Source organism: Ursus maritimus, unplaced genomic scaffold, assembly GCF_017311325.1.
Source record: "Ursus maritimus isolate PB19 unplaced genomic scaffold, ASM1731132v1 scaffold_19, whole genome shotgun sequence".
Lineage (NCBI taxonomy): Eukaryota > Metazoa > Chordata > Mammalia > Carnivora > Ursidae > Ursus > Ursus maritimus.
Window position 1 is genome coordinate 27135565 of NW_024424341.1, and position 23349 is coordinate 27158913.

Here is a 23349-nt window from a genome sequence, read left to right on the forward strand (position 1 = left end):
TACTATACCTTGATCATGTATGTCACCATATAATTGTGAAGAGCTTCATGGTTTGATGAACAGGAGAATTACCTGGGGAGTGTATTTTAAAATGGACATTTCTGGGGCCCACCTGTGAGCATTCATTGTTCTGTCTTTTTAAGTAAACATTCAGGAACATAGGCTTAGGACTGAAAGCCTAAGCAGGACTTCCTTTTGTCTACTTTTGTGCTGTTAATATGGTGGCCAGTAGCTGTGTGTGCTTATTAAACTCTTGCACTTGAAGGGGGGCTAATTCCTTTTTTTTTTTTTTTAAGATTTTTTATTTATTCATTTGACAGAGAGAGAGACAGCCAGCGAGAGAGGAAACATAAGCAGGGGGAGTGGGAGAGGAAGAAGCAGGCTCCCAGCAGAAGAGCCTGATGTGGGGCTTGATCCCAGAACACTGGGATCACGCCCTGAGCCGAAGGCAGACACTTAACGACTGAGCCACCCAGGCACCCCATGAAGGGGGGCTAATTCAAATTGAAATGTCCTATAAGTATAAAATACCAGATTTTGAAGACTTATTTAAAAAATAGTGTAAATGATCTCATTTGTAATTTTTATGTTGACTTCATGTTGAAATGATAATATTTTAGATTTGCTGGGTTAAATAAAATATAAAAATTAATTTTACCATTTTTCTTTTTATTTTTTTTAATGTGGCTTCCATAAAAAAATTACATATGTAGCTTGTGTTTATGGCGTATATTATATTTTTTTTGAACAGCCCTGCTCTACTACAGAGCATATCCTTAAGCCCTCTTATTTAGCCAACCATGCATAAACATCGTTGGTGTGTATAGAAAACCTAGAACACAGAGATTAAGGCAGACCTGAAGATTTCTGTCCTAGGGAACTTACTGCATGGGAATAGGAAATGAAAAAGCTGGCAAAACAACATGGAGCAGGAGTGGGGACCCCTGCCACAGTGACCTTGCCACTAGTGGCATACAACATAAGCCCATGATTGCCATGTTTTAAAAATATTAACTGGACATCATATGTAATTTGATTGGACTGTGGGGGAAATTAGGGCGTAAAACCTTCCTACATTTTTACTATATTGCAGTCAATAACTTTGGAGGCCTGCACAAGGATAGGGACAAGGTTGTGCAGAGATAGAAAGGATTATAGAAGGGTAGCACTGATAAAGCTTAGCAGTAAATATAATGAGTCATGATATAAAAATAGCTTTTATGGTGACTTATCCCATGAAGTTTGAGTTTCTCTGGAACATACAGCTCCCTGGGTGTAGCAGGCTCTTGAGAATGCAACTCTGTGATGTTGACACAAGGTCAAGGCTGGGATTATACACGGTGTCAAAGTCTGGAAACCTAGGCAGGCATATGTAATGGTGTCAAAGACATCTTCAGTCTATTAAAAAATGTATGTGCTTCCAGACTTTATGATCACCCTCTATATGTGGGAGTCTGGCATGTCAGTGGTTCTCACCAGGGGCCAGCCACTTTTGTTCCCCCAGGGGACATTTGGTAATGTCTGGAGACATTTGTGTTTGTGCAGACTGGGGAAGGGGCTAAACATTCTCCACTGTACAGGACAACCCTGCACAACAGAATTATCTGGCTGCAAATGTCAGTAGTGCTGAGATTGAGACACCTTGCTCTGTATAAAGGACACCATGTAGCTGAAATGTCCCTAAATAAAGAAGGGGGTGGGGAGAATCTTAAAGATTTTTGGGGGTTGAAGAGAGAGGGAGGAGGAAGTAGAGATAAAGACTAGAAGGATCATGAAGAGAGAAGAGTGAAATTGAAGCTAAGGGTGGGAGGATTTCCAAGGAAGCTGGTGGGCAATGGAGTAGAAGCCCATGGAGAGGTAAGTGCCATGTGAACATGTTGAGGAAACACTTACCATCTTTCATGAGGTTTTGGAATGAAAGGAAGACTGTAAATAGTAGCTTTAAGGCAATGTTTTGCATTTTTTTTACTGTGACCTACGGTAAGAAATACAACTTAAGTCACAACCCAGTATATACGCTTCTACAAATAACTGAAGCCAAAGTTTCTGATTCACAGCTTACCTTTCCTGTCTGCTCTGACACCTGGTATTCTCTATTAATTCTCTATTCAAATCTAGTCTGATGTCTTTCACGTCTTAAAAAGTTTCTGCCTGCAATTTGCTACATTTATTTCATGATCTACTAGTGGTTCTCAAACAGTTGGGAAAAAAAAAAAACTAGTCTAGGAAAGATGATTACCCTCAAGTGCACCTGAATAGCTAAAGTCAGAAAAGGTGAAAGGGGAGCAGGGAGAGAATGTATATGATGAGCTTCGTTGAGGAGAGGGGGAGCTCTAAAGGGAAGGTGGGAGATGGGCGCCACCCTGTGGGGGTGGACAGTGAGGGGTTTGAGGAGCACCTTTGAGGCAGTCTTGGTTTTCCCACCGGGAAGAGGTGATACTGACGGGAGAGTTAAGTGAGGGGCCAGTTGGAGGTTTAGGGAAAGTGGTGATTGCTTGGAAGAACCACTGCCACTGTGGGGAAGCTGATCAGTCCAAATGGTAGGGTTCTAAGGTATCAGGGAAGGAGGGGGTTTCTCTGTCATCTGTTATTCTAGTCTGGATTGTGTGACACTTACTTTCTGTCAAACAGCAAGGGAAAAGACATATGAGATTGACTTCCAGGCTCCACATTATTCTGGTCACTGTTTTTCAGATTATTTCCCTGTTTGTTCAGAGTTTCAGCTGTTTCCTTGCTCCTGTTTCCCAGCACGTCCCTTCTGAAGAAGCCCCCTTCTCCAAATTCACATGCACATAGGCATGTGTTGAGAACTGGATAGATAACCCCCACTCCCTACTAAAATAGAACTTATCAGCCATTATGTTACAACATGGATCCAGTTATTTTCAAGCCATAATAATTTTATTATTGTAGTACATAGTTGTATGCCTTTTTTTTTTTTTTGAGAGAGAGAGAATGGGCGAGTGGGGGTGGGAGTGGGGGAGGCACAGAGGGGCAGAGAGAGAGGGAGAGAGAGGATCTTAAGCAGGCTCTACGTCCAGTGTGGAGCCTGACTCAGGGCTCCATCTCACGACCCTGAGTTCATGACCTCAGCAAAAATCAAGAGTGGGATGCTTAACTGACTGAGCCACCCAGGCACCCCTGTTTGCCTATTTATACAGATAACAAATAATTAATCGTTTATTTTATCACATTTATTTAGTATCTACTTTGTGTCAAGAATTGCTCAAGACACCTAGGATACAGCAAGAAAGAAAACAAAGCCCTTGCTTTTGTGGAGCTTATGTTCTAGTGGTTTAAGATCGGGGGCAGCTAATTTGTTTTAAAAAAAAACCCAAAAGATAAACAGACATTCTGCACATAGTTTTATTTTGCAAATGGCATAAAAAATGCTAATATATGCTTTTAGCTACAAATGTTTAACAAGAATACAAATTGATAAAGATCAACACTTGAGTGTGAAATTTAACTCAAAGTTTTAGAAAAAATGGATTGAATTTCAACAAACTTAATGAAAATGTCCTCCGATCTTTGGAAATACAGATGCCACTAGACAGCCTGTTTCTGTTGTCTGTTTCTCACCTGAGGCTTTCCTGTTCCTCAGTATACAAAGGGGGGCACTGTGCAGTCTCCTGGCCTCAAAGCAAAGTATGTTCTCCCCTTTATAAGTAGTTGAGAAGACACGTTTTGAGTCCCAAACAGCACATACTCAGCCATTTCTAACAGTTAGATGGCATACGCTCAACTCTTGTAGCCCACCAGGTGTTGCCTCTTGCTTTTAGATTCTGTCCTTCCTCCTCCATGAGCATTTTCAAGCATTTAAGTACTATGAAGTCACAAGTTATTGGGGACATACAGGTCCGGAGAAGCTTAGGAAGCAGTCTTTTGTGTTAGAAAGTGTAGTGACCTGGGTTCAAAATCTCATTTCCTATTCCACAGCTACTACCTTCTGCCTCTGTCATATTTGGCTCTTCTGGTTTAATAGGTTTATATTTCTGGCAGGCTACATGGAGGTTGGAATAGTAATTTTCACAGGCTCTATAATTTCAGTGCTCTGTTGTTTCCAGTATAATTCTCAGGTGGCATGTGTCTTCCATTTTTCATGTCAGATGCTGAGACCAACATTGACAGTGAGTCCACATCAACTCAGGAAATTTCTGAAGAGATGTGATAATATCACATGGGTTGCCACAGAATGTTTCTTAGGAAAGTGACTTTCCAGAAACATGTGAACTGGAGAACCACCAGGAAATCCCCACAGTGAAAAATACTAAAAGAAAGGATGAGAGAATCCTCTGTGCAAGAAAACCCTTCAGATGTGAGGAGTGTGGGAGATGCTTCAGCTTTTTTCTTACTATGTTAGACACCAGAGAATCCACACTGGGAAGAAACCCTATCAGTGTGAGGAATGTGGGGGAGCCTTTAATAATAGTGCAAATCTGATCAGGCATCAGAGAATCCACGGTGGGGACAGGCCTTATGTCTACAAGGAGTGTGGAAATGGCTTCCCCAGTAGTTCTGAGTTGGTGATACACCAGAGAATCCACACTGGGGAGAAACCTTATGAGTGTAATGAGTGTGGAAAAGCTTTTGCTGTTAAGCCAACATTAAGTCGGCATCAGAGAATCCACAGTGGAGAGAAACTATGAGTGTTTTCAAATGTGGGAAAACCTTTAGGACTTCCTCCCAGCTACATCATCATGCTATGCTCACCCTAGAGAGAGGCCTGTCCTGGACCTTGGTTCCTTTGGCCTCCCAGCATTTTTTACCCCCTTTTCATGGCAATTACTGCCCTGCTTTTTTTGGAAAGCCACTCAGCCCTCAACAGTTGATGTGGTATATAGGTGGGGCTCTCTTCCTCACGGCAAGGGTGGAACTTGGGGTCTAGTCTAGCCCATCTATACTGTTCCTTCCCCCTGCCACAGTGATGGGTTCAGGTGACCAGGTTCATCCAATCAGGTGCAGAACCTACCAGGAAGCAGCATATTATTCTGCTGGGCTCAGATGTTAGCCTTGATCTGTCAGGAAGGGTGAAAAGAGGCCAGCCCTGCAGATAAGAGAGAAATGGAGAGAACCAAATCTACCGCTGAGTTTTTCAGTGACATGAATCAATAAATTTCAGTGTTTGCATAAGTAGTTTTGAGTTGGGTTTTCTTTCCTTGCTGATACTGAGCCATCTCTATGTCTTACATATTTCAGAACCTTCGGAGTTAACATAAACTTGATTTGGCATCCCTGAGTCCATGGTATGAATAAACCTTTCATATGTGTGATATGTTGGAAATGCTATAGGTGTGATTCTGATGGTTTGTGCAGAGGCAAACAAGTAATATGAATGTGGGAAAGCCATTAACCCTCAGTTAAGCCAGGTTAACATTCGGGTATCCCAAAGGGATGGAAGTTGCAGCAATTTAAGCGCTGTAATGAAAATTTCAAGTTACTATAGGTACTTTGCTTTGTTTGCTTTATTTTTAATAGGCTCCGTGCCTAACGTGGGACTCAAACTCACGACCTGAGATCAGGAGTCACATGTTCTACCAACTGAGCCAGCCAGGCGTTCCCTCAAGTTACTATAAAACTAAATCTCTGTCAACGAATATTCTGTAGGGAAGATGCATGTATTAAATGGAAAGCCTTGTTTACTTCCTGCTCAGTTTCTGACAGAAGTGGATGCTGAATTTTTAATCTTCTTTTAAATCTTAAAGGATGTTTCCTTTTGACCTATATATAGTTAATTATACTAATGTTTTCCTAATATTTAGTCATATTCTCATAATCTTAGTTGGATATGGTAGTACACATTTCTTTAGATCTTGGTGGGTAGTATTTGTTAATATATTTAGGATACTGTCATCTATATTCGTATGTGTGTTTGTCCTGTAATTTTTTTCCATCTCTGTCAAGATTTGGGAATTAAGTTATATGAGATTGCTAAAAATATCTAGAAGGCTGTTCCTTTTCTGTACTTCAGAACAATTTCAAAAGCGTAGAAGCTATCTGTTCCTTGGAAATTTGGGGAAAAGTCCACTTATTAAAGCTGGCTGGGCCAGTTGCTTTTGTTGGGGGTAGTGAGGAGGAAAAGAGATCTTTGATTACTTTGTCAGTTCCTTCTATGGCATTGATCGAATTACACTATTTCTTCTTGAACCAATGTTGGTAATTTAAAATTTCTTACTGATATTTACAAATCATTAACCCAGACTATGTATCCTATTTAAAAAAATACTTTCAATATATGTTCCTTGGCATTCCTAAATTTGTTGGTCGACAAAATCTATATGAAGAGTTTCTATTACTCATATATTTGGATGCAAAGGCTTGACATTCATCCTTATAGTGCCTAAAATAGCATGGCTGCCATGACCTTTGATTTGGTTAGGGGACTCTTAATAACCAAGGAAATGGCCTTGGTTATCCATCTAAAGCAGGGTTTCTCAAACTTGACACTGTCCACATTTGGGAACTGATAATTTTTTGTTGGTGCTGTCCTCTGCATTATAGGATGTTTAGCTTACCCACTGACCTCTACCCTCTAGATACTATTTTTAACACTCTGCCTGACTCCAGTCATGAAAATCAAAATTGTCTCCACTGATCTAGAGAGATCCTAAAGGTGTGTTTTTTTAAAAAATAAGGAGCAAATCCTCCTCTTTGCATGCATGTCAGTCTGTGCCTTGTTATGTCCCATGCCTCCTTGTACTGTCATCTACTTCTCTCAATTCCTGTCTGAAATCTTGCCCTGAGAAGACAGCTTTACCATCTCCTTATTGGACAGCAACCTGCCCAGTAGGAAAGACACTGGAAGGTCATCTTTTAGTAATAGACTTAAAATTGTGCGGACATACCAAAGTGATTCAGGCAAAGAAATGATTGAAGTCACTCGAGTCAAGGTTGGTTTGTTTCAGTTGTTGCCTCCCCAACAGAATATTAGCCTTTTATTTGTGATAGCTGTTCTTAACACTAATAACCAGTAATGTTATGTGTGCTTTCCTATGCTAGGTAATCCCCCTTACCTGGATCCTCCCAGCAGCCTCTGAAGTAGATACTTTTATCTTGTTCCAGTTAGGAAATTGAAGAACAGAGAGGTTAAGTAGGTTTCCCAAAGATACAGCTAATAGGTGCAAGAGCAGAGACTCAAACCGCAGGTGGTCTGAGTTCAGAGCCCTTGCGCTAACCATTGCACAGTATTGCCCCCCTGTCTCCAGTGTTGTTGTTTTTTTTAGCTTTATTGTATGATTGACATACGATTGAATCATTTTGTTGACATCTACAAAAGGTCTTGCTGGGATTTTGATTGGATTGCTTTGAATGTATAACTCAGTTGGGGAAAATTGACAACAATATTTCAGTCAATGAACACCATCTCTCTCTGTTTATTAGGTATTCTTTCATTTGTCCTTATTTTGTAGTTTTCAGCATGCATATCTTGGAGGTATTTTGTTAGAGTTATACCTAAATATTTTATAATTTTTTGTGCTATTATTAAATACTATTTTGAAAATTTATTAAAATTGTATTGTATCATAGGAAATTTTATTATCAGAAATTTCAGTTTCCAACAATTGATTTTTTTCTTTTTTGTACCATGACTTTAGTTCCATGACCTTGCTAAACTAACTTGTAGGTTCTAGGAGATTTTGTAGATTCTTTGGGATTTTCTTTTCTTTCTTTTTAAAAAAATTTTATTTATTTATTTGACAAAAAGAGAGAGAGAGAGAGCACAAGCAGGGGGAGCTGCAGGCAGAGGGAGAGGGAGAAGCAGGCTTCCTGCTGAGCAGGGAGCCCCACATGGGGCTCGATCCCAGGATGCTGGGATCATGACCTGAGCCAAAGGCAGACGCTTAACCGACTGAACCAACCAGGCGCCCTGGGATTTTCTATGTAGATAGTTATGTCCTCTTGCAAATAGTAACGGTTTTATTCTTCCTTTCCAATCTGTATGCTCTTTATTTCTTTTTCTGGCCTTCTTGTACTTGTTAGGACTCCCAGTACGGTGTTGAATAGTAGTGTAAGAACAGACATACCTGCCTTGTACCCAATATTGGAAGGAAGGCATTCTTTCTGTCACTATTCAGTATCTTTCCAGCTGCAAGGAAACAATCCACATCAAATCCTATGTCATTGTAGCCACTGCAGCAAAACATTGAGTTTAACTCTACCTTTTTGGGCAGCCAGGTTTTGTGCGTGAAACTCAAGTTCCACTATAACTTCAGTCCATTTGTGGCTAGGCTTTTCAGAGAGCTGGGAGAGAAGTTGATATTTTCCCCCACCACTTTAAAGTCAGGAATAACAGCAAATGGGCCATGATCATATGCTATCTTCTGGGTCCCCCGACTTAAAGTGCTCTTAGTCTAAATTAAAGATAGACAACATAGAAGTTAGAGGGAGAGCCGGGTATTCAGGCCGTGAGGCGACCAGGAGAGAAGGTGGCTCCCAGTGGAATCTGAGGAGTGGCGGAGGTTTTAAGATAATTATGTTTGATGGTAGATACCACAGTAGACCTGGGTATGAGTATACATTTTCTTGTAAGTAATACAATGGAACAGCACCAATTAGCTACTTATTAATCCGGAAGACTCACTGGAATATTGTGTGGACAACTGGGAGTGGAAATTACTCACCATTTAAGCAAAAAGGATTTCAGGATGGCTAGCTTTTCCCCATTCTAAAGGTCCTAAGGACATTGGATTAGAGTCTCGGTCAGGGAAACCCAGATAGCAGAATCCTACTGAATTTCTCTCTAAATATGAAGGGTAGTATGCACTCTGATTCATAAAATGTGACTATGCAGGAAATAAGTAACACTGTTTAACTTCTAATTCTTCCCTATGAGTCAGTTGTAACAGTAATTGTTCACCCACCATTCACCTGTGACAATAATCTTGCTATATTTGCTAAATGATTTGAAGGGAAAAAAAAGACTTTATAAAAATCAATAAAATATCATGGAGAAACAGGGCACCTAAAAGTTCAAGCCTTGGTAGGGAGCACTTGCTAATGCTCATGGCCGGGGTTGAAAGGTGGCACAGTATGTAGTTTGTCTAAAGCATTTCAAAATACAACTCAAATCACACTGCTTCTCTGCTGGGAGTGGTCATTTACCACCGATAGTTGAAACATTTCTCCTCATTGGGGTAGTCTTTATTTTTGTTGAGGGTTTGTGCAGGTTAAAAGTATAGCAACCCCCTTCCCCAAGCAAAAAATCAAGCTCTTCCCAAAGTCTTGGCCACTGAACAAACACATAAGTTTCCATTATTCTAAAGACTAATAAAATTACCAAGAATAAGGACTTTTTGTTTCATGTCCAGATTTAATGGATATTATATGATGTAAATGCCCAGAATAGGCAAGTCTGTACAGTCAGAAAGTAGATCAGTAGTTGTCTGGGAATGAAGGAAAGCTTCACATGGAGGTTGTATTAATTTTCTGTTCCTGCTGTAACAAATTACCACAAACAGTGACCTAACACACATTTATTCTATTTATTTATTATCTTACAGTTCTAGAAGTCAGAAGTCCAGAATGGGTTTCACTGGGCTAAATTCAAAGTGTTGGCTAACGAGAGACTTTATTTTCTTGCCTTTTCCATTTTCTAGAGACCACTTTTCTTGATTCGTGGCTCTTTTCCTTCAGCTTCAAAGCCAGCAATGTTGGGACAAGTTTCGCTCAATCTGTCACCTCTGTGGTTCTCTCTTCCAGTGAACTCTTCCACTTTTAAGGACTCTTATGATTACATTGGTCCCATCTAGATAATCCAGGATAATCTTATTTTCAAATTAGCTGATAAGCAACTTAATTCCAGCTGCAACCTTAATGTTTCTTTGTTATGTAACCTAACATACAAGTTCCAGACATCTTTGAGGGAAACATTATTCTGCCTATCATGGGGAAGATGGAAAGTGAGTGGTAGTGCTGATAGTTAGGGGGTTTCTTCTTAGAAATGATGAAATGTTCTAAAATAGATTGTGGTGATGGTTGTGCAATTGTGTGAATATAGCAAAAACTACTAAGTTATGTACTTTAGATGGATGAATTGTATGGGATGTGAATTACATTTTAATAAAGTGTGTCCGTATTCAGTATTTCTAAAACCAAATTCTGTAATCTTCCTGCCTGAAACCAGCTCCTCTTCCTGAGTTTCTTAATTAACTGAATCTTAGTTAATGACACCTTCATCTATCAGGTCACCCAAACTTTATGGCTAGAATAGATTGCTCCCTCTCCTCATATCTGTTATTAAGTCTTTTAAAAAATCTCCACTGTTTTCACTTCCTACATAGTTCTAAAATAGTATCCCTTCACAATCCTGGTCTTTCTGAATGTGACTGGATCTTTACCCCTAAGGAGGACAGGTTTTTTTTGTTGTTTTTTTTTTTTTTGCCTAACTAGCTTTTTGGCATTGTGATGACATCTGTGGACCACTCTGAAACTGGTTCTATTAGAGTTAAATGGTTTAAAAAATAGATCCGTGATACATTAATATTAGTGTGTCTTTACCACTGTGGTGAAATGAAATGACAAGATCTAACGGTGAGCCCTGATAACGATGATTATTTCAAATTAGGGATGAGAATAGCTTGTATTTTGAGATACCTGCATCAGCTGTGATGTGATATGAAAATGTGTTTTCTATTGGTGACAAAATCACAGGTACTGCTGATAGTACTGTGGCTTGTTGCCAACACATAATTGAAGGAAATGCTAAATTTCAGTTAGAGATCAGCGAAAACAGCAGTCAACTTTTTCTGCCATTCAAGGTCTCCGAGGACCTCAGGTTAAGAAGCCCCGCCCGCCCACCTGGGGCAAGAAGCCAGGGACCACCGAGCTGCGCGCTCTGACGTCCTAGAGAGGAAGCACGTGAGGCTTGGGCGACGCGGCCCGCGCGGTGACGCGCTTCCGGTCCCGCTGCTCATTGCTCCTTTTCTGAGGTGAGTGGTGGGCTTTGTGGCCGGGTTGTCTCCGCTAGAGGTGCACCCTTCGCCTGTGGAGGACGCCGCTCTCTGCGTCCCTGAAGCGGCGGTGGAGGGAGGCGGAGGCTGCCTGCCGGCCAGTCCCGTCCTCCCTCGGGTGCCTTCGCTCGTCCCAGCCCGCGGCGGCCGCTTTGGGGCAAGGAGGCTGTGGACGGAAAGGAGACGCCCTGTGTGCCCGACACAGCTGCAGAGCCCTGCCGGTTGGGCCAGCCACTACTTACGGCCGCTGAACGGCACCTGCTGCTCCAAGTTCCCGGGATGCGGCTGTGAAGGAGCCGAGAGTGGGCCCCGCCCTCAGGGAGCTTTCAGTTTACTGGGAAAGTCTCGTAGTAGTCAAACCTGGTGGGTTCACTCGACCTGTTTGTAACCCAGTAGCTGCGTCCTGTTGCATTGCGGCCGAAGACCGACTCCTTAGCGTGTGCACAGGTCCCTGCATGGCTTCATCTTCTGCAACTTCTGCATCCTAGTTTTGCAGCACACTCTCCTCGGCTCTGCTACAGCCTTCTTGGCTTTTCACCTCCTGAACGTGCGTTTTTAACCTAGTTCCCATCAAGGATGGATTCCTCCGGCACTAATCACAATTGTGATCTTGAAGTTATTTATGAGAATCTTTGATTATGTCTTTCCTTTAGTCTAGACAAAGCTCCATGACAGAAGGTCACACCCGTTTTTCCTCTTTCCACAGTATCTCACACTTGGCCTGGAATGAATGAAGTATATGATAAATGTTTGTTGAGTGAAAATAGCACAAATTAGTGCAAGTGTATAATCTCAAACTGGGAGACGTGGTATAAAGTGAACACAGTATAAGTGGAGTCTTTAACATGGGAAGCTGACCCAGTTTGTAGAGCAGGATCTAAAGGATGATTTAGTATTACTTAGGTGAGGAAGGGTCAGGCTGCTGGAGAGTGTTGTAGGCAGACAGTATCAGTTACAAAGGTCCTAAGGTTGAAGAAGAGTAGTTCATACAGCGGCAACAGCAGGTACAAAGGCCCTGAGGTAGCACAGGAGAGAGAATGGAAGGAAGGCCAGAGTGGCTAAACAAAGGAGGAGGGTGGCACAAGATGAAGCGAGCAGGAAATTACAGCATGCAGTGAGGTTAGGGAAGATGCTGGCTTTTGGGCAGAATATGACTGCTTAGCAATAATACAAAGTGTCTGTAGGGGATGATATAATTAAAGTAATAACCCAGCATTTTGGCATGTTGAGGTGGCCTTTTAGGGTCCTTTCCTAATCAGTTTTGGTCATCACTGGGTGATGAATGGAGTGGTGAACAAAAAGATGCCTACCCCAAGATCTAAGAAAAGGAAGACTTTCTCTGAATTTTCTTGGTGACTGTATCGTATTAACCTCCAAATCACTTTATCAAGTTCTAAAATAGATCCTTTTGGGATTATGACTGGAAGTGATCTAGTGTAGTTAACTGGAAATGTGGCCTTTGGAATCTGGCACTTCTGGTTGGAATCCAAGTTAATCTCCCACCTTGTGACCTTGGTAAAGAAAATTATTCTCATAGCCTTGTTTTCTCATTTAGGAAAAAGAAAATTCGGAGGATTAAAGTGGAGACTGAATGAAGGGATATGTATTTTACATCCAAGAACCTTTTCCTCCTCCTCCTCCTCCTTTTTTTTTTTTTACTTTTTAAGTTTCTCAGTAAACGTTATTAAATTTAATTTAACTTACTTATGTTTTTGACAGAGCGTAAGAGTGCCAGCAGGGGGAGGAGCAGAGGGAGAGGGACAGACACACTCTGCACCGAGAGGGGAACCTAAAGTGGGACTGGATCCCACAACCTGAGCTGAAATCAAGTGCCATACGCTTAACCGATTGAGCCACCCAGGCACCCCAGAGTTTTTTGTTAAAAATAAAGGTCTGGTTTCTTCTTGTTAGGTTTTGCTTTTGTTTTGGTTTGGTTTTTGGTTTTTGCTTGTTTTACTTTGTGTACTCCTATTCCCCCTGTGCTTACGTCTTACCCAGGACAGGCAGCATGGCTTGATGGTGGTACAGGCTCTGGTGCCCAAGGGCAAGTTACTTACCCTTTCAAAATCTGTTTTCTCTGAATTCAAACTTCACTGTGTGGTGTGGGTTGAAAGAAGAAAGATATGCCACTTATCTAAGGGGCATTGGGTAAATGATGGCTGCTATTTTTTTTCTGGTCACAGGTTTGTTGGTTTAAGGAGAGCCTTTGACTGGGCCAAGCTCACTCATGGTTCTCTTTGCTTCTTCCCTCAGCCCCTGCCCTTCACTGAGAGGAAGCCCAGGTGATGGCAACCATGCCCCTGAACGCCTGGCACCAGGTGAGCTGTGACTCCCTCAGGTTAGCCTTCAGAGATATAATTTGAAGGAAATGGAGCATGAGAGGGATAATTCTGTCAAGACTCTTAGAACCAAAGCAGCAGGAAGGCATCTCTTGATTCTCTCCGGTAGGATTGGGTGTTGGGGAAAAAGCTGATGGTGAGCTACTAAGCAGCAGGAAGCCCTGCAAACATTGGCTGGAGAGAATGTCTGGGAACTCAGAAGTACAGTCTCCTGTTCTCCAAGGATCTCTGCTGAGCTAGAGAGCCCCCAGGTTCAGTAGGGACTCCCATGGAGGGATCTCTGAGAGTGAGAGACTCGGGTTGGTGGTAGAAGTATCCGGTGTTCAGTGGGAGTGATCGAGATCAGTGAGGTTGCAAGGTTCTTGGGAGGTGGGGCAGAGGGCCAGTAGGAGAAAGACAAGAAAAGGGGATCTCTAGCCTTTGTCCTCTTAAAAGAGTTTGGGCTTCATAATCAGGGAAAATATATCGTCCTTCAGGTCAGTGCTGCTGGCTAAGACGAGGCACCAACAGACTATACTGGAGAAAATCTGCACTAGGATAGGACACCTGAATTTAGGGATCCCATCAGGCCTCTGTGGTCTTGAGCCAATCACTTGAACTCTGTATTTTAATGGTCTTCATCTGTAAAGTGAACATACAGTACCTTACATTTGTGGGAGTGGGAAATTGAGTTCTTGAGTTGTAGCTCACTTTTTGACTGGGGAGTTGCTAGGTGTTGATTACCATTTCCTCTTCCTGGGACTTATTTACCCAATAACTTAGCATCCATGAACCGTATCCCAAGTCCCTGTCCTGGATTTCTGACATCTGGCAGGTCCTTCTCCCCGACTTTAATTGATGCAGTATCTTCCCTATAGCTTCCACCCTCTTCTGATCTTCTGTAAGTATAGTGAGTCACTGGTACCACCATATCGCAGTTCTGACCACTCAGTTTCCAGATTGCTGAGCAGTTGTTGACTCATTCTCCCTCGACAGCACTTCTAGAGAGGCACCAAGTCCAACTCCCACCTGCTATCTCTTCCATTTGTCCCATATTTGATATTGCCATCATTCAGGGGTTGTCATTCCTTCTCTGGGATTTTGTTGGCAGAGCACTCCAGCTAGTTTCTCCATGTACAGTCTCATGCCTCCCTCTCACTACTTACCACCTGAGGTAGCTCAGTTTCCTGAACTTTGATTTTATCCTCTAGTCCAGGGTTCTCAAACTTTAGTGTGCTCCAGAATCACCTGGAATGCTCATTAAAGCATAAATTGCTGGGGCGCCTGGGTGGCACAGCGGTTAAGCGCCTGCCTTCAGCTCAGGGCATGATCCCGGCGTTATGGGATCAAGCCCCACATCAGGTTCTTCAGCTATGAGCCTGCTTCTTCCTCTCCCGCTCCCCCTGCTTATGTTCCCTCTCTCGCTGGCTGTCTCTATGTCTGTCAAATAAATAAATAAAATCTTAAAAAAAAAAAAAGCATAAATTGCTCTCAGGTGGGGCCTACCAGGTTGCTTTCCAAAAAGTTCTCAGGTGATGTTGCTGCTGCTCCTGCTGCAGCTGCTGCTGCTCCTCCTGCTCCTCCTGCTTGTCCTCCTCTTCCTCTTCTTGCTCCTCTTGCTGCTGCTGCTTCTGCTCTTGGGACCACACTTTAAGAACCACTGTTGTAGTTAATGCTGAGTCATTAAGTCATTGAGTTTACTGGGTCACATTGTCATTTTAAATAGATAATGGTATGTGCTGGCACAGGATGGATTCGGTATAGGACAGCCTGGAATTGGGGCTGTTTAAGTGTCCCCAGCTGTTGAACTTGTATACTGATTGTATGATGGTGAGGAAGAGTCAGATTCCAGAAATACTGAGGCAATGAAACTGGCAGGATCTGATTACCAACTGCACGTGAGAAATGAGCAGTGACTGGAGTTAGTTAGTCGAGGGTGAATTTCAAGTTCTAGTGTAAGAGTCCGGGCTGAAAATGGTACTATTAACTGAGAGGGAAACAAAATTGTCGCTCATTGTGCCAGTTAGTTTATATGAGTTAGAAAAGCCAGTTTTGGTTGGAAGATAAATTTGGTGTAGTTGGTGGGTGAGACATGTTAGGTCACCAGGGAGTCAGAGGCAGTGCTGGAACTAGTGGGAGATGGGATCTGCAGAATCATTTGAAGCATTAGAAGGTGGGAGGATATTCATTGCATGTTCAGGTAACCAGTTTGATACCAAAGTCTGAGGAGTAGATAGAGGGTCTAAACCAGATACTAGCACTTTCTGGGAAGGTAGAACTGGGGCCATTGGAGAAGGGAAAGGAGGGACCGGTGAAAAATCTTGAGACTTGGTTGGTAGAAGCTGTTACAGATTGTCTCGGAGATATAAAGAAAAGCAGCTAAAAGAGCTACCCAGCAGCAATTGATTCCAAAAGCAAATTCTCCCTGGAAGACCCATCAGGAAGTCTGTCAGAATAGACTGCTCCAGGCGGCAATAAGCTCTCTCTGCTAGACGTTTTTAAGTATAGGCAGTATAGCTTTTCAAGCACAGATGGGGTTGGATGAGACAGGCTCATCAGAGCCAACCATGATGCTCTTCTTGTTAAGGTGGGCTTGAGGTTTGGGGCAGAGTGAGCACTTGTGCGGTACAGATGGATTACCTGGGCACTGAGGCAGTGAAGGGGGAACAGGTAGGTCCTGACATGCTGCCTGTGAGTGGGAGTCTAGACCGGTTGAAGCTAATGTCCATTTGTAGGTGTAACAACAAAAGATTAAAAGTATTGACAAAACCAGGGGCGCCTGGGTGGCTCAGTCATTAAGCGTCTGCCTTCGGCTCAGGGCGTGATCCCAGAGTCCTGGGATCGAGCCCCACATCAGGCTTCTCCGCTGGGAGTCTGCTTCTTCCTCTCCCATTCCCCGTGCCTGTGTTCCCTCTCTCGCTGGCTGTCTCTCTCTGTCAAATAAATAAATAAATAAATAAAATCTTTAAAAAAAAAAAAGTATTGACAAAACCAAAGAATTTGCTTTAGGAAGTTTAATTAATGGGAGATTTTCCAAGGTTTTTGAAATGTTACCATGTTTTAGAATAGTACATTTCATGTCCTAATGGAAGCTCTTCTGTTAGAGAAGTTTCAGATTTTTGATTGTAGAAATAGTCATTTAATGGTCTAACATCCAGTTCCTTCACTTTTTCTCATTAGCCATCCGTTAGGTCCCCTCCCTCATACTGTCTCCTGTGCGCTGCATTCTTGGCCCTGAGTCAGTGAATTGGCTCTGGGACAGAAGGAACCTCTTCTTTTAGGATTTGGTGACCTTTAAGGACGTGGCTGTCTACTTCACCCAAACAGAATGGGCTGGTCTTTCTCCTGCACAGAAGGCCCTGTACAGAAGTGTGATGCTGGAGAATTATGGGAACTTGACATCCCTGGGTAAGGCTGCTTTCCTCCTGGGATTCAGATCTGTGCTTTCCACTTCCTTCCTTATTCTCTTCTAATAGGCTGGGTATGCAGTGTGGAGAGGGAGTGATTTTCTCTGGTATCCTCCACTCTGTGGCTCTAGGGCTGAAACCAAATGACCCACTTCAAAGGTCGGTGGGTAGGGAGAGATCTTGGGTCAGTTTGGTTGCAATGTATGGAATTGTGCCCTAGTAAGAGTGCATCCCGTCCTCCAAGGGACTCTGCACAGTAAGGAATACATAGTTTCCACTGCCAGAGCTAAGTTCTTAACTTGCCTATGGAAGGGTGTGACCCCTTCCCTGTGTTTGCATGTGTCTTGGAGGATCTCACTAACTTACATACTCTTAAGTAGGAAGGGATCACAGATGCTCAGTTTCTTTATCATATCTTGGCTTTCCCCAATCCTGAGCCTTCTTCTGTGGATCTTACTCTTACGGAGGCTCTTGGGGTTTTCCTTCTTTTGACACAGCTGAAAGATGCCATTTTTCTCCCCCTTTTCAGGATATCCAGTTCCCAAACCTGCCCTGATCTCACTTCTGGAGGGAGGGAATTTGCCTTGGGGCTTGGAGGCACAGGATAACCCATCTGCAGAGAGGACCAAAGACATCTGTAAAGGTAAGTGAGGAGGGTTTAGAACTGGCAGCTATGAAGCTTTATAGAGCCATGTATTTTAAAATGAACCATGCTGGGAAGGATTTAAATTAAATGGATGATTTCTCCTAGTAAGTAAAATATGAAATCTCTCCCGTTAATTTTAACTCTTACGAGATAACAAGTTCCCCTTAATAAATTTCATGTGGTTTTTTTTTTTTTTTTTTTTTTTTTTTTAAAGATTTTATTTATTTATTTGACAGAGATAGAGACAGCCAGCAAGAGAGGGAATACAAGCAGGGGGAGTGGGAGAGGAAGAAGCAGGCTCCTAGCGGAGGAGCCTGATGTGGGCCTCGATCCCACAACGCCGGGATCACGCCCTGAGCCGAAGGCAGACGCTTAACCGCTGTGCCACCCAGGCGCCCCTCATGTGGTTTTTTAATCCATTACCCCTTTCTGAGTTTTGGCATTTCCTGTCTCAGTGGTCCTCCTTCTTTGGACAGGATGGCTTTGTTCACAGGTGGTTTTCAGTACTTACCACGTGCCAAGCTTTGTTTAAGAAGCTCTGGAGGATACATGCTATGGAGACAAATGTAAAGAGCTTAAAAAAAAAAGTGTGTTAAATGCTGTTGTTGGTATATAGGTAGTGGGCTGTGGGAGCACCCCAGAAGAAGTTGGAGAAATTACCATTTAGAAGCTTAAGTAAGCTGCTTCAGTGGCGGGCTGTATGTTCCAAATTTGACTTATGACAATGGATCCCACGTGAGAAAAGAGAAGGTAGATCATCTGGCTTAAGAAAAGGAGTAGAGGGTCCAATAAATTGTTGGGAAGAATTTTGCAGTTTAATGTTCAGAGACAGTCACCTGGGCAGCATATTTTAAAATAAATGTTTCTGGAGCACCTGTAAGTATTTGTCTTTTCTAGTAAGCAGTGGAAGAGCATGAAGCTTAGGACTCAAAGCCTAAGTAAGACTTTCTAGAATCTGGGGCTGGTAGAGTCTACAGTATACCCTGACCTCCTTTACTCAGCCAGTGGTGTAGATGAATGAGTTGGTGTGTCTTACCCACCCAGCCTTGTATGGAAAACCTAGAATGCAGAGTTTGTGGTGGACATGAGGGCTCTATCCTAACGAACTTAGGGCATGGGAACAGGAAATGACAGAGCGGGTAAAAACAAACAAGGAGCAGGAGCATTGACCCCTGCCACAGTGACCTTGCCTCTAGTGACATAAGCCCATATTTGGTTGTATTTGTGAAATATTAACATAGTATGTGCTTTGGATTGGCCTGAAGGAAATTGAAGGCATAGAATCTTGTTAAACTGTTACTTTATGTCAGGTGTTAACTTTTGAGTGAGTGAATTGGATAGGAGATAGTGGCAGTGCAAACATGGAAGAGGAAAGAGCAGGTGGAGCTAACATTGACCAGATCTTATCAAAACTTGGCCATCAAAGAGTTGAGTCAGGTAACACTGGGAAGTTGTGACATAAAAGAAACTTTTAAATTCATGTGAATTCAGATCTGAGCACAGAGTCTGAGGTTCCTTTAGAATATGTATAAATGGATGGCCAGAGCAGGCCACAGAGAAGGCAGGTATAGAGTCTGAGATAAACACCAGGTCTACAGGAGTAGATGCCAGTGTAGTCTACCAGAGTTTTAATTGAAATGACAGCCAGAGAGCAAAAAGGGCTGAATCTTAAATATTAAGGGATATTTAATTTTATTGAGACAGGGAAGAGAAAGTAGGCAGAGGAGCATCCCCAAGAGGTAACATGGTACTGAAGCCAAGGGTAGGAGTTTCAGGGTAGATACTTTGTAGAGAAGGAGTAATCACATTTTGTATCACCACCCTGTATACTCATTATGTACTTTGAGACTGGAGTATTAAGAGACAAAATTTACCTTGGCATTGCAATATATGTGAATTCTGTTCTAGGTTAGGCTAGTGTATTTCATTTTAAAAAGTGTTTGATAGTTACATACTGTGTCAATTTCACAACTAATGGGTAGGCAGTTTGAAAAACACTACTGTAAGAAAGAGTTGGATGTGAATGGGGTGTTGGTTACGCCCAGGTGGATTTGAGGATCTGCAGAAGGAGGTTGGTGATGAAGAGGAGGGATGATACATCTGGTAGAGCAGTGTAGCAGGGGAAAGGAGGAGATGGCATCAGGGGTGATTGGGAAGCATGAGAATTAAGAGGGCAGTGGATGGCTTGGAATGAGTGGGTTTAGAAATGGAAGGCAAAGATGTTGAGGGCACTGCATCTGGGCAGCTTTGTTCTTTCAGCAATGGCTAGAGACCTAGGAAGGTGGTGGCTTGGAAGAACTGCTGTGGGGATCTAGATGATGGCAGATTATGGGGCAGCAGGAAAATAAAGAGTATTTTGGTCATTGATTTCCCAGTCCTGGTTTTATAACTGAGCACCCAAGTAGCAAGAAGGAGGCAGGGTGTGAGAGCAGACCACCAGGTCTCAGTTGTTGTGATCAATCTCTTCCATACTGCTCCTTAACCTGTTTACTTCACTCTCCAGTGTCTCTTCTCCCGTTGCCTTTCTCCAAGGGCTCTTACTCATTTAACTCGTGCTTGAAGGATGAACTTGATTAATGAGCAGATGAGTCCCAGATAACCTAGATTAACATTAAAACAAAATTAGTCCAACATTTTATATAAAATAGATTGGAGCACCTGGGTGGCTCAGTTAAGCACCTGCCTTTGGCTTGGGTCATGATCCCAGGGTCCTGGGACTGAGCCCAGCATTGGGCTCCTTGCTCAGCAGGGAGCCTGCTTCTCCATCTGTCTGCCGCTCCCCCTGCTTGTGCGCGCACGCTCTCTCTCTCTCTGACACATAAATAAATAAAATCTTTTAAAAAAATAGATTGACTTTAACTGAGGTAAAATGGTATCCAGTCTTGGGGTACAAATGCCATTTTATAGGTGGCTGTTTGTCTTCTTTTTGCTAAAATGAGAAGAACCACTTTGCAGTCTTGGTGTATCTAAGTAAACTGTATTCTTCCCTTTCCAAATAGAGTCTCTGCGTGTTTGAGACTCAGACTTTTGTGAGAGTCTGATAACAAGACAGGAATTGCCAGCAATTTTAGGGAGTTCACTATCCTGTTTGGACTTGCAGTTAACAACCTTTGGGGAATGTCCTGCAGTTAAGAACCTCTGAGTGTGATTTTCTTCTCTCTCTGTCTTGCCACAGCCTAGTGTCTTTAATACTTAGTGTCTCTGGGCTTTGGGGGTATTTACAGGGTATGAATTTTTTAAAAGAAACTTTTTCCTTCATCACCTTCATGTTCTGGCTCTGTTCTGTTGTACTCCCTGAGTCTTGAGTCTTGCTAGCCCTAGTGTCACCACTTGCTCTTAGGGGCTGTGCCTCTGATATTTTGTAGGCCTATGAGTATGATATGGTTAGAAAATACTAGAATGTACCAGAGAGAAGTTATTCAAAAAATAAGAAGTCTGGAAAAGCTTAGTAAGCAGTCTGATGTGTGCTGTGTATACCAGTACCCTGTTTCTCCTCGACTGTTCTCTGTTTGATATTTGGCCCTTTCATTTTAGTAGCCTGGTCTCGCAGTCCAATGTGGAGGTTGTAGTAGTAATCTCTAAAGGCCCTATACTTTTTGATGCTGTTTTGTTTCTAGCATAATTCTCAGGTGGCATTTGTGTTTTCTGTTACATTAGATACTGAGACCAACGTTGGCAGTGAGTCCACATCAGCACAGGGAATTTCTGAAGAAAGAGATGCGATAGTGTCACATTGTTTGCAGAAGAGTGTTGTTCAGGGAGCCAACTTTCTAGAAACCTGTGAACTGGAAAAACACCGGGAAATCCCCACAGTGAAAAGTGTTAAAGGAAAGGTTCCAGGAATCCACTGTGCAAGAAAACCCTTCGGATGTGAGGAGTGTGGGAAATGCTTCACTTATTTTTCTTACTATGTTAGACACCAGAGAATCCACACCGGGGAGAAACCCTTTGAGTGTAATGAGTGTGGAAAAGCCTTTAATGGAAATTCTTCATTAATTCGGCACCAGAGAATCCACACTGGAGAGAAACCCTATCAATGTGAAGAGTGTGGGAGAGCCTTTAATGATAATGCAAATCTGATCAGGCATCAGAGAATCCACAGTGGGGACAGGCCCTATTTCTGTGGAGAGTGTGGAAATAGTTTTACCAGTAGTTCTGAGTTTGTTATACATCAGAGAATCCACACTGGGGAGAAACCTTATGAGTGTAATGAGTGTGGAAAAGCTTTTGTTGGTAATTCACCACTACTTCGACATCAGAAAATCCACACTGGAGAGAAACCCTATGAATGTAATGAGTGTGGCAAAAGCTTTGGAAGGACTTCCCATCTTAGCCAACATCAGCGTATTCACACAGGGGAAAAGCCTTATTCTTGTAAAATATGTGGGCAGGCCTTCAATTTTCATACAAAACTAACTCGGCACCAGAGAGTCCACAGCGAAGAGAAACCCTTTGACTGTGTAGATTGTGGAAAAGCCTTTAGTGCTCAGGAACAATTAAAAAGGCATCTAAGGATCCATATTCAGGAGTCTTCCTATTTATGTGATGCGTGTGGAAAAATCTTCACTAGCAAAAGAACTCTTCTTCAGCATCAAAGAAGCCATACTGCAGAGAAACGCCATGAGTGTGTCAAGTATGAAAAAACCTTTAGGACTTCTTCCAGGCTAGGTCATCATGAGCATATACACCCCGGAGAGAAACCTGTCGTCCTGGACATTTGTCATTTTGGCCTCCCAGATTTTTTCATCCCCTTTTACTGGTAATAGTACACTAAATTTCCCTTTGGATTTCATCTTCCACTCGGGAGCAGGATGTGTGACACAGGCCTGGCTCAGCTGCACATTCCTTCCCCTAAGCCATAGCTGTTGGTTCAGATATCACTAGTTTACCCATCATGGTCCAGTTATAGCCCCGGGACTTGGCAAGAGCTAATAGAAAGAAATACTCTTCTTTTCCCCCTTAGTCTTAAAGCTGAGAGGAACTCTTAGATCCTTGTGGAGGCTGAGGAGAAAGTTAAGACAGCAAAAGAGAAATCAGAATTGAAGAGCAATCACCCTTGAAGCTTCTGTTTGAACAACTACATTAAACCATATCTGAAGCCAGAAATACAGCTGGGTTTTTGAGTTCCAGTAGCCAACACGTTTAACTTTTTTTTGTTTTTTTGTCTTTTTGTTCAACCAAGTTTAGGGTAGGTTTTCTTTCATTGCAAGAGAGCTTTATCACTGTAACAAAAATCTTCAGGGAAAACAAACCTGATGGAGAAATGTTTTTATGTATATGATGTGTGGGAAAGTCTTTAGCTATAGTTCAGCAGGCCCTGTGATTGTAACAAGAATGGAAAACCCATTGTAATGCAGGAGCCTGGGCGACATCAGGGTACCAGTATATAGAAGTTCTAGCTATTTACGCTCTGTGATACGAGTTTCAGTTGTTGCTGCAAAACTGTCTGCATCAAGGAGTCCATTCTCAAGATAAGTCCTAACTATGAAACCAATAGCTTCCGCTCTTTAAGCTTTCATTTTGTTTACTCAGTTTTTACTTGGAATGGATGCTATTCTAGGGATTAAACTGGTAAATGCCAGGTTGTTGTAGCATTTACAGCGTGCCACTTACCAGTTTGTCTAGAATAGCATGCCCACCTTGCCCTTTGATTTGGTCAGTGGGGCAAAGAAATGCTCCGGTTCTAAGAGGGAGTGCTGAGGTGTCTCAGTAGTAAGGCAAAGAGCTGGCCCTTTTCCTTCGATGATGAATGTAGTCTGCACCCTCCTTTTCTACTCTGCCCTTTTGCTGCCAACCATTGTGACAGTCACCCTGCCACATTCCAGATTTCACCTGCTCCCTGAAGTCTGGCACCTGGTGGCTTCACCACCTCTTCTTTATTTGCCAGCAGTTGAATGAGCAGTCGTGTCACATGCTTGGACTGACCAATGAGTGATAGGCTGGGGGAATCACTTAACTTAAAAATTGAAGTATAATACACGAAAATGCACAACCTGAAATATTACCAAGAACATAGACTTATAATCACT

At 42.6% G+C, this 23349-nt stretch overlaps 2 protein-coding genes and 1 non-coding gene across 10 annotated transcripts in view; 2 read left to right on the plus strand and 1 right to left on the minus strand.

The window, feature by feature from the left end:
* The window catches only part of ZNF19 (zinc finger protein 19), a 31700-nt gene extending 9281 nt beyond the window's left edge, over nucleotides 1–22419 (plus strand). For 4 of the 8 annotated variants that reach the window (XM_040633551.1, XM_040633554.1, XM_040633553.1 and 1 more), the window contains 5 exons: nucleotides 10758–11312; nucleotides 13203–13267; nucleotides 16549–16675; nucleotides 17204–17317; nucleotides 20978–22419. In XM_040633551.1, coding sequence (XP_040489485.1) covers nucleotides 13235–13267; nucleotides 16549–16675; nucleotides 17204–17317; nucleotides 20978–22083 — 1380 coding nt within the window. In that variant the 5' untranslated portion in view covers nucleotides 10758–11312; nucleotides 13203–13234 and the 3' untranslated portion in view covers nucleotides 22084–22419. Of the gene's footprint in view, nucleotides 1–10757; nucleotides 11313–13202; nucleotides 13268–16447; nucleotides 16676–17203; nucleotides 17318–20977 lie in introns of all 8 variants that reach the window. The other 4 variants (XM_008702378.2, XM_008702372.2, XM_040633555.1 and 1 more) reach the window with 4 other exon arrangements.
* On the plus strand, nucleotides 4113–5059 carry LOC121103435 (zinc finger protein 19-like). Its single transcript, XM_040633557.1, has one exon. The coding sequence runs from the start codon at nucleotides 4335–4337 to the stop codon at nucleotides 4647–4649; it is 315 nt and encodes a 104-aa protein (XP_040489491.1). The 5' UTR covers nucleotides 4113–4334; the 3' UTR covers nucleotides 4650–5059.
* On the minus strand, nucleotides 5485–5556 carry TRNAR-CCU. The gene has a single exon. It is a non-coding gene; the product is annotated as a tRNA-Arg (tRNA).
* Nucleotides 22420–23349: the final 930 nt, after the last annotated feature.